The sequence below is a fragment of the Oncorhynchus kisutch genome, linkage group LG22 (assembly GCF_002021735.2).
Source record: "Oncorhynchus kisutch isolate 150728-3 linkage group LG22, Okis_V2, whole genome shotgun sequence".
Classification (NCBI taxonomy): Eukaryota; Metazoa; Chordata; class Actinopteri; order Salmoniformes; family Salmonidae; genus Oncorhynchus; species Oncorhynchus kisutch.
In genome coordinates, this window is record NC_034195.2 from 1,625,779 (window position 1) to 1,639,753 (window position 13,975).

Sequence of the window (13,975 nt, forward strand, 5' to 3'; positions counted from 1 at the left end):
ATCACAAGCCACATTCACAACCATTGTACAAAGACTGTGATTGTTAAAGACTTACATTATCTGTTAGAAATGTAATTTTGTGCAACAGCCTCTAACCAATTAACTGAGAACCTAAAAATGACAGCTCTGATAAGGAAATATTACCCTCAAATCAACCAATTCTTTGACAACTATTGGTCTCCAAGTGCATAGGCTAATCCCAAAATGCAGGGGTACGCGCACACACACACACACACACACACACATCACAAAGAAAGGGCATGGGTTTTTGTACACAGTAGATCTGACAGATTTCATATAATTAATATATTTTTAAAATAAAGTACACATTCGCCAAGGTCCTTCCCCTTTGTTTAGAAACAGGACCAGCACTTTTGACAAGACAAGAAGATTGCTTAAGGCTGTTGCATAAAACTACCTCCATTCTCTCAGTCTGTGGCCTCATGCTACTCAATGCCTCCTCTCCATTCTGCACCCCCCCAGGCAACATCGAGAGTACTGAATAGGCATCAATTATTCAAATTAGGGCTCCAACTGACAAAAAGCCAGTTCTAGCAATCTCTCACGTTTATACGTGGTGATTACTTAGAGAGGCTAATCATTACTGTTCTAATTTGCTAAATTACTGAGCAAAGAGAGAAAGCACATATATTAGCATTTATCACAGGGGAAGTCAAGCAGGGGTTATTTGAGGTAAGTGGGTAACTATTAGCCGTAAGAGAACAGTAAGTAGGGAACAGAGTGGAGCTGTTAAGCCGACAAGTGGCCAAGGTATACTGCTCATATCGGACTAAATACAATAAACGAATAACTTGTGCCTTTGAGGAAATTACCAATGGATACGTGTTACGTGTTAAACATCCGGAAAATATGATTATATTTGATTATAACTATTTGTTGGACGTGAAACATTTTCTGGACCTTAGATATTTAGTTCAATCTAAATGATACAACTCAAACATGGTTTAAGAAATTGTGAGTAGAAATGAATCATGATCAACAACAAAAAGGAGAGAAAACAAGTAGGGAGTAAAGGGAACAATTATCATTACCTATTAAAAGCTGATGCAGAACCTATAATTATTTTCTAATCATATTATGCTCTGATGCAGAGTTGAAAGCTAAGTAGTAATTTGTGAGAGTCTCTGTACACGTTCTCCCTTCTTCTCAAATAATTGAGAAAAGTGGCCCAACATAGCCACTGCAAAGAAGAAGCCAAACAGGGTGGTTACTATTATATGGTACTGTCAAGTCCCTTTGCAAGACTCGTCTTTACAATTCACTAAAGCCACCAGTTTTTATTTGACTTATTATTTTAGCCAGGACACAAATAAAATACTTGATTTCTGAGAGGAGAAATCCTGAAATAATATACACGCTTTTCTATATGCATGGAAAAAAAGGTATTTGTCGCATGCGCAGAATATACAACAGGCTAGACTTTACCGTGAAACGCTTACTTACTTCCCAACAACGCAAAGTCAAAACGTAAGAACATTTTCAAATAAAAATAGATAACAAAAATGAGACCATATACAAGGACACCCGGTACTGAGTCAAAGTTTACATACACTTAGGTTGGAATCATTAAAACTCGTTTTACAACCACTCCACAAATTTCTTGTTAACAAACTATAGTTTTAACTAAGTCAGTTAGGACATCTACTTTGTGCATGACACAAGTCATTTTTCCAACAATTGTTTACAGACAGATTATTTCACTTATAATTCACTGTATCACAATTCCAGTGGGTCAGAAGTTTACATACACTAAATTGACTGTGCCTTTAAACAGCTTGGAAAATTCCAGAAAATTATGTAATGGCCTTAGAAGCTTCTGATAGGCTCATTTACATAATTTGAGTCAATTGGATGTGTACCTGTGGATGTATTTCAAGGCCTACCTTCAAACTCAGTGCCTCTTTGCTTGACATCATTGGGAAATCTAAAGAAATCAACCAAGACCTCATAAGAAAAATTGTAGACCTCCACAAGTCTGGTTCATCCTTGGGAGCAATTTCCAAACACCTGAAGGTACAACGTTCATTTGTACAAACAATAGTACGCAAGTATAAACACCATGGGACCATGCAGCCATCATACCGCCCAGGAAGGAGACACGTTCTGTCTACTTGAGATGAACGTACTTTGGTGCGAAAAGTGCAAATCAACCCCAGAACAACAGCAAAGGACCTTGTGAAGATGCTGGAGGAAACAGGTACAAAAGTATCTATATCCACAATAAAACGAGTCCTATATCGACATAAACTGAAAGGCCGCTCAACAAGGAAGAAGCCACTGCTCCAAAACTGCCATAAAAAGCCAGACTACGGTTTGCAACTGCACACGGGGACAAAGATCACACTTTTTGAAGAAATGCGACCATCGTTATATAATGACCATCATTATGTTTGGAGGAAAAAGGAGGAGGCTTGCAAGCTAAAGAACACCATCCCAACCGTGAAACACGGGGGTGGCAGCATCATGTTGTGGGGGTGCTTTGCTGCAGGAGGGACTGGTGCACTTCACAAAATAGATGGCATCATGAGGCTGGAAAATTATGTGGATATATTGAAGTAACATCTCAAGACATTAGTCGGGAAGTTAAAGCTTGGTCGCAAATGGGTCTTCCCAATGGACATTGACCCAAAGCATACTTCCAAAGTTTTGGCAAAATTGCCACAGCCATCCCGGATCCGGGATCGTGAATACAGCCTCAAGCTCATTACCATAACGCAACGTTAACTATTCATGAAAATCGCAAATGAAATGAAATACATATGCTAGCTCTCAAGCTTAGCCTTTTGTTAACAACACTGTCATCTCAGATTTTCAAAATATGCTTTTCAACCATAGCAAAACAAGCATTTGTGTAAGAGTATTGATAGCTAGCATAGCATTAAGCCTAGCATTCAGCAGGCAACATTTTCACAAAAACAAGAAAAGCATTCAAATAAAATAACTTACCTTTGAAGAACTTCGGATGTTTTCAATGAGGAGACTCTCAGTTAGATAGCAAATGTTGAGTTTGTCCAAAAATATTCTTTGTATAGGAGAAATCGCTCCGTTTTGTACATCACGTTTGGCTACCAAAAAAAAACTAAAATTCAGTCATCAAAACGCCAAACTTTTTTCCAAATTAACTCCATAATATCGACTGAAACATGGCAAACGTTGTTTAGAATCAATCCTCAAGGTGTTTTTCACATATCTCTTCGATGATATATCGTTCATGGAAGTGTGCTTTCTCCTCTGAATCCCATGGGAAAATGCCTGCAGCTGAACATTACGCACCAATTTAGACAAAGGACACCGGGCGGACACCTGGTAAATGTAGTCTCTTATGGCCAATCTTCCAATGATATGCCTACAAATACGTCACAATGCTGCAGACACCTTGGGCAAACGGCAGAAAGCTTAGGCTCGTTCAGGGCACATTCACAGCCATATAAGGAGACAATGGAAAACAGAGCCTCAAAAATTCTGCTCATTTCCTGTTTGAAGTTTAATCTTGGTTTCGCCTGTAGCATGAGTTCTGTGGCACTCACAGATAATATCTTTGCAGTTTTGGAAACGTCAGAGTGTTTTCTTTCCAAAGCCGTCAATTCCATGCATAGTCGAGCATCTTTTCGTGACAAAATATTGCGCTTAAAACGGGCACGTTTTTTTTAATCCAATAATGAAATAGCGCCCCCATAGCTTCAAGAGGCTATGGACAACAAAGTCAAGGTATTGCAGTGGCCATCACAAAGCCGTGACCTCAATCCTATGGAAACTTTGTGGGCAGAACTGAAAAAGCATGTACAAGCAAGGAGGCCTACAAATCTGACTCAGTTACACCAGCTTGGTCAAGAGGAATGGGCAAAAAATCCCCCAACTTATTGTGGGAAGCTTGTAGAAGGCTACCCGAAACGTTTGACCAAAGCTAAACAATTTAAAGGCAATACTACCAAATACTAATTGAGTGTATGTAAACTTCTGACCCACTGGGAATGTGATGAAATAAATAAAAGCTGAAATAAATAATTCTCTCTACTATTATTCTGACATTTCACATTCTTAAAATAAAGTGGTGATCCTAACTGACCTAAGACAGGGAATTGTTTCTCGGATGAAATGTCAGGAATTGTGAAAAACCGAGTTTAAATGTATCTGGCTAAGGTGTATGTAAACGTCTGACTTCAACTGTAAGTGTGAAATGCCTTTGTTCGTCATTTATCTCGGTGGGAACCTTCTCTGAAAGTTGTTGGCCTTCCGGCTGTATGGCTCTGATTGTCGGAAAGGGGTCTTCTGTTGTTGTTCACTCTGGAAGATAACCAGCCATACCGACGATTCCCATTGGTGATGAGCGTAGTAGGATAGTCTCACTTAGATTCGCTTTTCTCAATATCTGACTTAAGACAGCTAATCAGCTATACCAGTGATTGTCTGAGGTGAGCTTCTCACCTCTTCCTCCTCGTGTTGGTGTTCAGGATTCAGACCAGGATGGACATTCAAATATGTAGCTCTCGCCTCACGTTTCCTGGTCTAATGTTCATTTCGTTACAAAGGCTTTTTATGTACCAAAAGGGGTGTTCCGTCATGCTGACAAGCTCTCTGACCTCACTATTTACTGTGCAAAGGATACGATTAGAAGTGATCTCTTATGACTCCTAAAATCACATTCCTCTCTTAACAGAAATACTTTCCTCATTTTTCCTATTATATGTACAACATATTGGATGGAAACTTGACATATAAAGGGGGTATTCTTTCCACGTTACAGTATTTGGTCCATAGTTTTTAATGACATCACAAAATAAAAACAATACGACATTAATTGTCTCCATCTCCCCACTGACCATTTCTCACATTCCCCATGTTAGAATGATTTTTCCACTAACCACTTTTGGACGTTAGAGTTTTGGGCGGCAAAATTGTCTGTGTCAAAGGCATTCCTTTAGTTGATACCAAAGGGTAAAGAGAGAGTTCTCTCCTGCTTAATTTACGACCGAGTGTGAACGGTCAACCATCCAGCAGCTCTCCCTCCCCTCTGTGGGAGAGAGAGAGAGGCCTGGTTACTGTTACCCTCCCACCAGTCTGATCTGACCCATTCTGATTCTCACAGGACAGTCACCTACCAGACCAAGGCCCTTCTCCCCCGATTGCTCAGTTTGGCCATGCGGCCAGCTCTAGGGAGAGTCTTGGTGGTTCCAAACTTCTTCAATTTAAGAACGATGGAGGCCACTGTGTTCTTGGGGACCCTCAATGATGCAATTTTTTTGCTACCCTTCCCCAGATCTGTGCCTCGTCACAATCCTGTCTCGGAGCTCTACGGATAATTCCTTCGACCTCATGGCTTGGTTTTAGCCATCTGTGGGACCACACAGGTGTGTGACTATCCAAATCATGGTGGACTCCAATCAAGTTGTAGAAACATCTCAAGGATAAGCAATGCTAACTGCTAGCTTGTCCAGCTCCGGCCCGCTAACTGCTACCTTGTCTAGCCCGGGCCTACAAACTGTTAGCTTGTTAGCACAGGCCTGCTAACCGCCTGAATTGCCGCGTCTCAAACGCTCACCGGACCCATATTTACTTTCTATCTCTTTTGACTTTTAATGTGTTTATACCTTCCGGAAACCTGCCTCACCCAATGTGATACGGAATCGCTATTATTTTTTATTTATTTTTAGAACACACTCAAGAACCTCCAGAAGCTAACCAGCTAACTAGCTACAAGCTATTTAGTCATTGTTAGTTTTTTTTTTTACCTGGATAACACTCGCCAGGCCAGCTTCCCTGCCCCATCCACCGCTGCCCCCTGGACACTGATCTCTTGGCTACATAGCTGATGCACGCTGGACTGTCCATTAATCACGGTACTCCATTCTGCTTGTTTGTTCTATCTGTTGGCCCCGTTGCCTAGTCTACGCCATTTTACCTGCTGTTGTTGTGCTAGCTGATTAGCTGTTGTCTCACCTACTGTTTTAGCTAGCTTTCCCAATTCAACACCTGTGATTACTGTATGCCTCGCTGTATGTCTCTCTCAAATGTCAATATGCCTTGTATACTGTTGTTCAGGTTAGTTATCATTGTTTTAGTTCACAATGGAGCCCCTAGTTCCACTCTTCACGCCCCTGATAACTCCTTTGTCCCACCTCCCACACATGCGGTGACCTCACCCATTACTACCAGCATGTCCAGAGATACAACCTCCCTCATCATCACCCAGTGCCTGGGCTTACCTCCGCTGTACCCGCACCCCACCATACCCCTGTCTGCGCATTATGCCCTGAATATATTCTACCATGCCCAGAAACCTGCTCCTCTTATTCTCTGTCCCCAACGCTCTAGGCGACCAGTTTTGATAGCCTTTAGCCGCACCCTCATACTACTCCTTCTCTGTTCCGCGGGTGATGTGGAGGTAAACCCAGGCCCTGCATGTCCCCAGGCACCCTCATTTGTTGACTTCTGTGATTGAAAAAGCCTTGGTTTCATGCATGTCAACATCAGAAGCCTCCTCCCTAAGTTTGTTTTACTCACTGCTTTAGCACACTCTGCTAACCCTGATGTCCTTGCTGTGTCTGAATCCTGGCTCAGGAAGGCCACCAAAAATTCAGATATTTCCATACCCAACTATAACATCTTCCGTCAAGATAGAACTGCCAAAGGGGGCAGAGTTGCAGTTTACTGCAGAGATAGCCTGCAAAGTAATGTCATACTTTCCAGGTCCATACCCAAACAGTTCGAACTACTAATTTTGAAAATTACTCTCTCCAGAAATAAGTCTCTCACGGTTGCCGCCTGCTACCGACCCCCCTCAGCTCCCAGCTGTGCCCTGGACACCATTTGTGAATTGATCGCCCCCCATCTAGCTTCAGAGTTTGTTCTGTTAGGTGACCTAAACTGGGATATGCTTAACACCTCGCCAGTCCTACAATCTAAGCTAGATGCCCTCAATCTCACACAAATCATCAAGGAACCCACCAGGTACAACCCTAACTCTGTAAACAAGGGCACCCTCATAGACGTCATCCTGACCAACTGGCCCTCCAAATACACCTCCGCTGTCTTCAACCAGGATCTCAGCGATCACTGCCTCATTGCCTGTATCCGCTACGGAGCCGCAGTCAAACGACCACCCCTCATCACTGTCAAACGCTCCCTAAAACACTTCTGTGAGCAGGCCTTTCTAATCGACCTGGCCCGGGTATCCTGGAAGGACATTGACCTCATCCCGTCAGTTGAGGATGCCTGGTCATTCTTTAAAAGTAACTTCCTCACCATTTTAGATAAGCATGCTCCGTTCAAAAAATGCAGAACTAAGAACAGATACAGCCCTTGGTTCACCCCAGACCTGACTGCCCTCGACCAGCACAAAAACATCCTGTGGCGGACTGCAATAGCATCGAATAGTCCCCGTGATATGCAACTGTTCAGGGAAGTCCGGAACCAATACACGCAGTCAGTCAGGAAAGCTAAGGCCAGCTTCTTCAGGCAGAAGTTTGCATCCTGTAGCTCCAGCTCCAAAAAGTTCTGGGACACCGTGAAGTCCATGGAGAACAAGAGCACCTCCTCCCAGCTGCCCACTGCACTGAGGCTAGGTAACACGGTCACCACTGATAAATCCATGATTATCGAAAACTTCAATAAGCATTTCTCAACGGCTGGCCATGCCTTCCGCCTGGCTACTTCAACCTCGGCCAACAGCTCCGCCCCCCCCCGCAGCTCCTCGCCCAAGCCTCTCCAGGTTCTCCTTTAACCAAATCCAGATAGCAGACGTTCTGAAAGAGCTGCAAAACCTGGACCCGTACAAATCAGCTGGGCTTGACAATCTGGACCCTCTATTTCTGAAACTATCTGCCACCATTGTCGCAACCCCTATTACCAGCCTGTTCAACCTCTCTTTCATATCGTCTGAGATCCCCAAGGATTGGAAAGCTGCCGCAGTCATCCCCCTCTTCAAAGGGGGAGACACCCTGGACCCAAACTGTTACAGACCTATATCCATCCTGCCCTGCCTATCTAAGGTCTTCGAAAGCCAAGTCAACAAACAGGTCACTGACCATCTCGAATCCCACCGCACCTTCTCCGCTGTGCAATCTGGTTTCCGAGCCGGTCATGGGTGCACCTCAGCCACACTCAAGGTACTCAACGATATCATAACCGCCATCGATAAAAGACAGTACTGTGCAGCCGTCTTCATCGACCTTGCCAAGGCTTTCGACTCTGTCAATCACCATATTCTTATCGGCAGACTCAGGAGCCTCGGTTTTTCGGATGACTGCCTTGCCTGGTTCACCAATTACTTTGCAGACAGAGTTCAGTGCGTCAAATCGGAGGGCATGCTGTCTGGTCCTCTGGCAGTCTCTATGGGGGTGCCACAGGGTTCAATTCTCGGGCCGACTCTTTTCTCTGTGTATATCAATGATGTTGCTCTTGCTGCGGGCGATTCCCTGATCCACCTCTACGCAGACGACACCATTCTATATACCTTCGGCCCGTCTTGGGACACTGTGCTATCTAACCTCCAAACAAGCTTCAATGCCATACAACACTCCTTCCGTGGCCTCCAACTGCTCTTAAACGCTAGTAAAACCAAATGCATGCTTTTCAACCGGTCGCTGCCTGCACCCGCATGCCCGACTAGCATCACCACCCTGGATGGTTCCGACCTAGAATATGTGGACGTCTATAAGTACCTAGGTGTCTGGCTAGACTGCAAACTCTCCTTCCAGACTCATATCAAACATCTCCAATCGAAAATCAAATCAAGAGTCGGCTTTCTATTCCGCAACAAAGCCTCCTTCACTCACGCTTCACCCAAGCTTACCCTAGTAAAACTGACTATCCTACCGATCCTCGACTTCGGCGATGTCATCTACAAAATGGCTTCCAACACTCTACTCAGCAAACTGGATGCAGTCTATCACAGTGCCATCCGTTTCGTCACTAAAGCACCTTATACCACCCATCACTGCGAAATGTATGCTCTAGTCTGCTGGCCCTCGCTACAAATTCGTCGCCAGACCCACTGGCTCCAGGTCATCTACAAGTCCATGCTAGGTAAAGCTCCGCCTTATCTCAGCTCACTGGTCACGATGGCAACACCCATCCATAGCACACGCTCCAGCAGGTGTATCTCACTGATCATCCCTAAAGCCAACACCTCATTTGGCCGCCTTTCGTTCCAGTACTCTGCTGCCTGTGACTGGAACGAATTGCAAAAATCGCTGAAGTTGGAGACTTTTATCTCCCTCACCAACTTCAAACATCAGCTATCTGAGCAGCTAACCGATCGCTGCAGCTGTACATAGTCTATTGGTAAATAGCCCACCCTTTTTCACCTACCTCATCCCCATACTGTTTTTATTTATTTACTTTTCTGCTCTTTTGCACACCAATATCTCTACCTGTACATGACCATCTGATCATTCATCACTCCAGTGTTAATCTGCAAAATTGTAATTATTTGCCTACCTCCTCATGCCTTTTGCACACATTGTATATAGACCCCCCCTTTGTTTTCTACTGTGTTATTGACTTGTTAATTGTTTACTCCATGTGTAACTCTTTGTTGTCTGCTCACACTGCTATGCTTTATCTTGGCCAGGTCGCAGTTGCAAATGAGAACTTGTTCTCAACTAGCCTACCTGGTTAAATAAAGGTGAAATAAAAAATTACAAAATTAAAATGGAAACAGGATGCACCTGAGCTCAATTTCAAGTCTCATAGCAAAGGGTCTGAATATTTATGTAAATAAGGTTTTTCTGTATAAGAAAAATTAAATAATAATAATAATAATAATGTTTCCGCTTTGTCATTATGGGGTATAGTGTGTAGATTGATGAGATTTTTTAAAAAGACTGTAACGTACCATGGTCTGAATACTTTCCAAATGCACTGTCTGTGTGTAGGGGCAATGAATGGAAGTGCGAGAACAACATCGAGTCTTTTTACGAGTTATTGATATTGTTTTCTTGACACTGACCATCTGAAGCTCCAGAAACAACATTTCAGTTAATCAAATAGTAAAAGCAATACACCTGTAGCTGATGTAGTACAACAGTATACTACTACCTGTAGCTGATGTAGTACATGTAGTACAACAGTATACTACTACCTGTAGCTGATGTAGTACAACAGTATACTACTACCTGTAGCTGATGTAGTACATGTAGTACAACAGTATACTACTACCTGTAGCTGATGTAGTACAACAGTATACTACTACCTGTAGCTGATGTAGTACAACAGTATACTACTACCTGTAGCTGATGTAGTACAACAGTATACTACTACCTGTAGCTGATGTAGTACAACAGTATACTACTACCTGTAGCTGATGTAGTACAACAGTATACTACTACCTGTAGCTGATGTAGTACAACAGTATACTACTACCTGTAGCTGATGTAGTACAACAGTATACTACTACCTGTAGCTGATGTAGCACAACAGTATACTACTACCTGTAGCTGATGTAGTACAACAGTATACTACTACCTGTAGCTGATGTAGTACAACAGTATACTACTACCTGTAGCGGATGTAGTACAACAGTATACTACTACCTGTAGCTGATGTAGTACAACAGTATACTACTACCTGTAGCTGATGTAGTACAACAGTATACTACTACCTGTAGCTGATGTAGTACAACAGTATACTACTACCTGTAGCTGATGTAGTACAACAGTATACTACTACCTGTAGCTGATGTAGTACAACAGTATACTACTACCTGTAGCTGATGTAGTACAACAGTATACTACACTACACCACAATACACCTGTAGCTGATGTAGTACAACAGTATACTACACTACACCACAATACACCTGTAGCTGATGTAGTACAACAGTATACTACACTACACCACAATACACCTGTAGCTGATGTAGTACAACAGTATACTACACTACACCACAATACACCTGTAGCTGATGTAGTACAACAGTATACTACACTACACCACAATACACCTGTAGCTGATGTAGTACAACAGTATACTACACTACACCACAATACACCTGTAGCTGATGTAGTACAACAGTATACTACACTACACCACAATACACCTGTAGCTGATGTAGTACAACAGTATACTACACTACACCACAATACACCTGTAGCTGATGTAGTACAACAGTATACTACACTACACCACAATACACCTGTAGCTGATGTAGTACAACAGTATACTACACTACACCACAATACACCTGTAGCTGATGTAGTACAACAGTATACTACACTACACCACAATACACCTGTAGCTGATGTAGTACAACAGTATACTACACTACACCACAATACACCTGTAGCTGATGTAGTACAACAGTATACTACACCACAATACACCTGTAGCTGATGTAGTACAACAGTATACTACTACCTGTAGCTGATGTAGTACATGTAGTACAACAGTATACTACTACCTGTAGCTGATGTAGTACATGTAGTACAACAGTATACTACACTACACCACATTCACCTGTTGCCATGAATGTGGGAGGCGCAGAAAGCATAGCTGTAATGCAGGAGGGTGGGGTCGACTAGGACATTGTTCCCAGAGTACTCCATCAGGTCCCGGAGGTAGCTGAGGTGGCGGTGGCAGCCCCTCACACCGTAGCGGGCGCAGTACTCATCCAGCACAAACACCTGACCTGGACTGAACCATCCCTGTGGACACAAACAGAAGACAGGCTAGAGAGGACAGCTTTGAGTTATTGGGGAGCCTGCCACAGATGGTATCTGACTGGAATCTGTTGAAAACAATTGATAGATAATTACGGCTTCTTTTTTGGGGGGCGGAGATTGAATTCCGAACTACTTACAAACATTTGAAAATACTTGTAAAAGGATGGGAGCAGATAAGTAGGGGGGAAGAATAAAGGGATTCGACATGTGTAGGGCCATCGAACCATGATCCCCACCACAGCGGGGATGTACAGTGCATTCAGAAAGTATTCATACCCCTTCACTTTCACATTGTGTTACATTACAGCCTTATTCTAAAATGGATTAAATTGTTTTTTTCCCCCCTTAATCTACACACAATACCCCATAATGACAAAGCAAAAATAGTAAAACCTTTTTTTTGCTAATTTATACAAAATGTAAAATTTACATAAGTATTCAGACCCTTTACTCAGTACTGTGTTGAAGTACCTTCGGCAGAGATTACAGCCTGAAGTCTTCTTGGGTATGACGCTACAAGCTTGGCACACCTGTATTTGGGGAGTTTCTCCTATTCTTCTCTGCAGATCCTCTTAAGCTCTGTCAGGTTGGATGGGGAGTGTTGCAGCACAGCTATTTTCAGGTCTCTCCGGAGATGTTAGATCGGGTTGAAGTCCGGGCTCTGGCTGGGCCTCTCAAGGACATTCAGAGACTTGTTCCGAAGCCATTCCTGCATTGTCTTGGCTGAGTGCTTTGGGTCGTTGTCCTGTTGGAAGGGGAACCTTCGCCCCAGTCTGAGGTCATGACCTCTCTGGAGCAGGGTTTTCATCAAAAATCTCTCTGTAATTTGCTCCATCTTTGCCTCGATCCTGACTAGTCTCCCAGTCCCTGGTGCTGAAAAACATCCCCACAGCATGATGCTGCCACCACCAAGCTTCACCGTAGGGAGTGTGCCAGGTTTCCTCCAGACGTGACGCTTGGCATTCAGGCCAAAGATTTCAATCTTGGTTTCATCAGACCAGAGAATATTGTTTCTCATGGTCAGAGTCTTTAGATGCCTTTTGGCAAACTCCAAGTGGGCTATGATGTGCCTTTTACTGAGGAGTAGCTTCCACTCAGTTATGCTGGGCGGCCAACTCTAGGAAAAGTCTTGGTAGTTCCAAACATCTTCCATTTAAGAATGATGGAGGCCATTGCGTTATTGGGGACCCTCAATGATGCATACATTTTTTGGTACCCTTCCCCAGATCTGTGGCTGGACACAATCCTGTCTCGGAGCTCTATAGACAATTCCTTCGACATCATGGCTTGGTTTTTCCTCTGACATGCACGTTCAACTGTGAAACTTTATATAGACAGGTGTGTGCCTTTCCAAATCATGTCCAATCAATTGATTTGACCACAGGTGGACTCCAATTAAGTTGCAGAAACATCTCAAGGATGATCAATGGAAACAGGATATAGCTGAGCTCAATTTCATGTCTCATAGCAAAGGGTCTGAATACTGATGTAAATAAGGTATGTCTGTTTTATTTGATTTTAAATGGAAACATTTCTAAAACCTGTTTTCTCTTTGTCATTAAAGGGTATTGTGTATAGATTGCTGAGAATTTTTAAAATATGTTTTATCCATTTCAGAATTAGGCTGTAATGTATCAAAATGTGGAAAAAGTCAAGGCAACCATAGAAGAGAGCCAATTAGACCAGACTATGGGTCATAGTTAAAAAAGGGAACCATAGAAGAGAGCCAATTAGACCAGACTATGGGCCATAGTTAAAAAAGGGAACCATAGAAGAGAGCCAATTAGACCAGACTATGGGTCATAGTTAAAAAAGGGAACCATAGAAGAGAGCCAATTAGACTAGACTATGGGCCATAGTTAATAAAGGGAACCATAGAAGAGAGCCAATTAGACCAGACTATGGGTCATAGTTAAAAAAGGGAACCATAGAAGAGAGCCAATTAGACTAGACTATGGGCCATAGTTTAAAAAGGGAACCATAGAAGAGAGCCAATTAGACCAGACTATGGGTCATAGTTAAAAAAGGGAACCATAGAAGAGAGCCATTTAGACCAGACTATGGGTCATAGTTAAAAAAGGGAACCATAGAAGAGAGCCAATTAGACCAGACTATGGGCCATAGTTAAAAAAGGGAACCATAGAAGAGAGCCAATTAGACCAGACTATGGGCCATAGTTAAAAAAGGGAACCATAGAAGAGAGCCAATTAGACCAGACTATGGGCCATAGTTAAAAAAGGGAACCATAGAAGAGAGCCAATTAGACCAGACTATGGGCCATAGTTAAAAAAGGG

General features: G+C 42.9%; 1 protein-coding gene across 1 annotated transcript in view; it reads right to left on the bottom strand.

Annotated features, from left to right (window-relative positions):
• Positions 1–13,975, bottom strand: part of LOC109867510 (calcium-dependent secretion activator 2) — a 185,979-nt gene that overhangs the window by 74,784 nt on the left and 97,220 nt on the right. Inside the window, exon 11 of the mRNA XM_031801768.1 lies at positions 11,476–11,663. Coding sequence (XP_031657628.1) covers positions 11,476–11,663 — 188 coding nt within the window. The remainder of the gene's footprint in view (positions 1–11,475; positions 11,664–13,975) is intronic.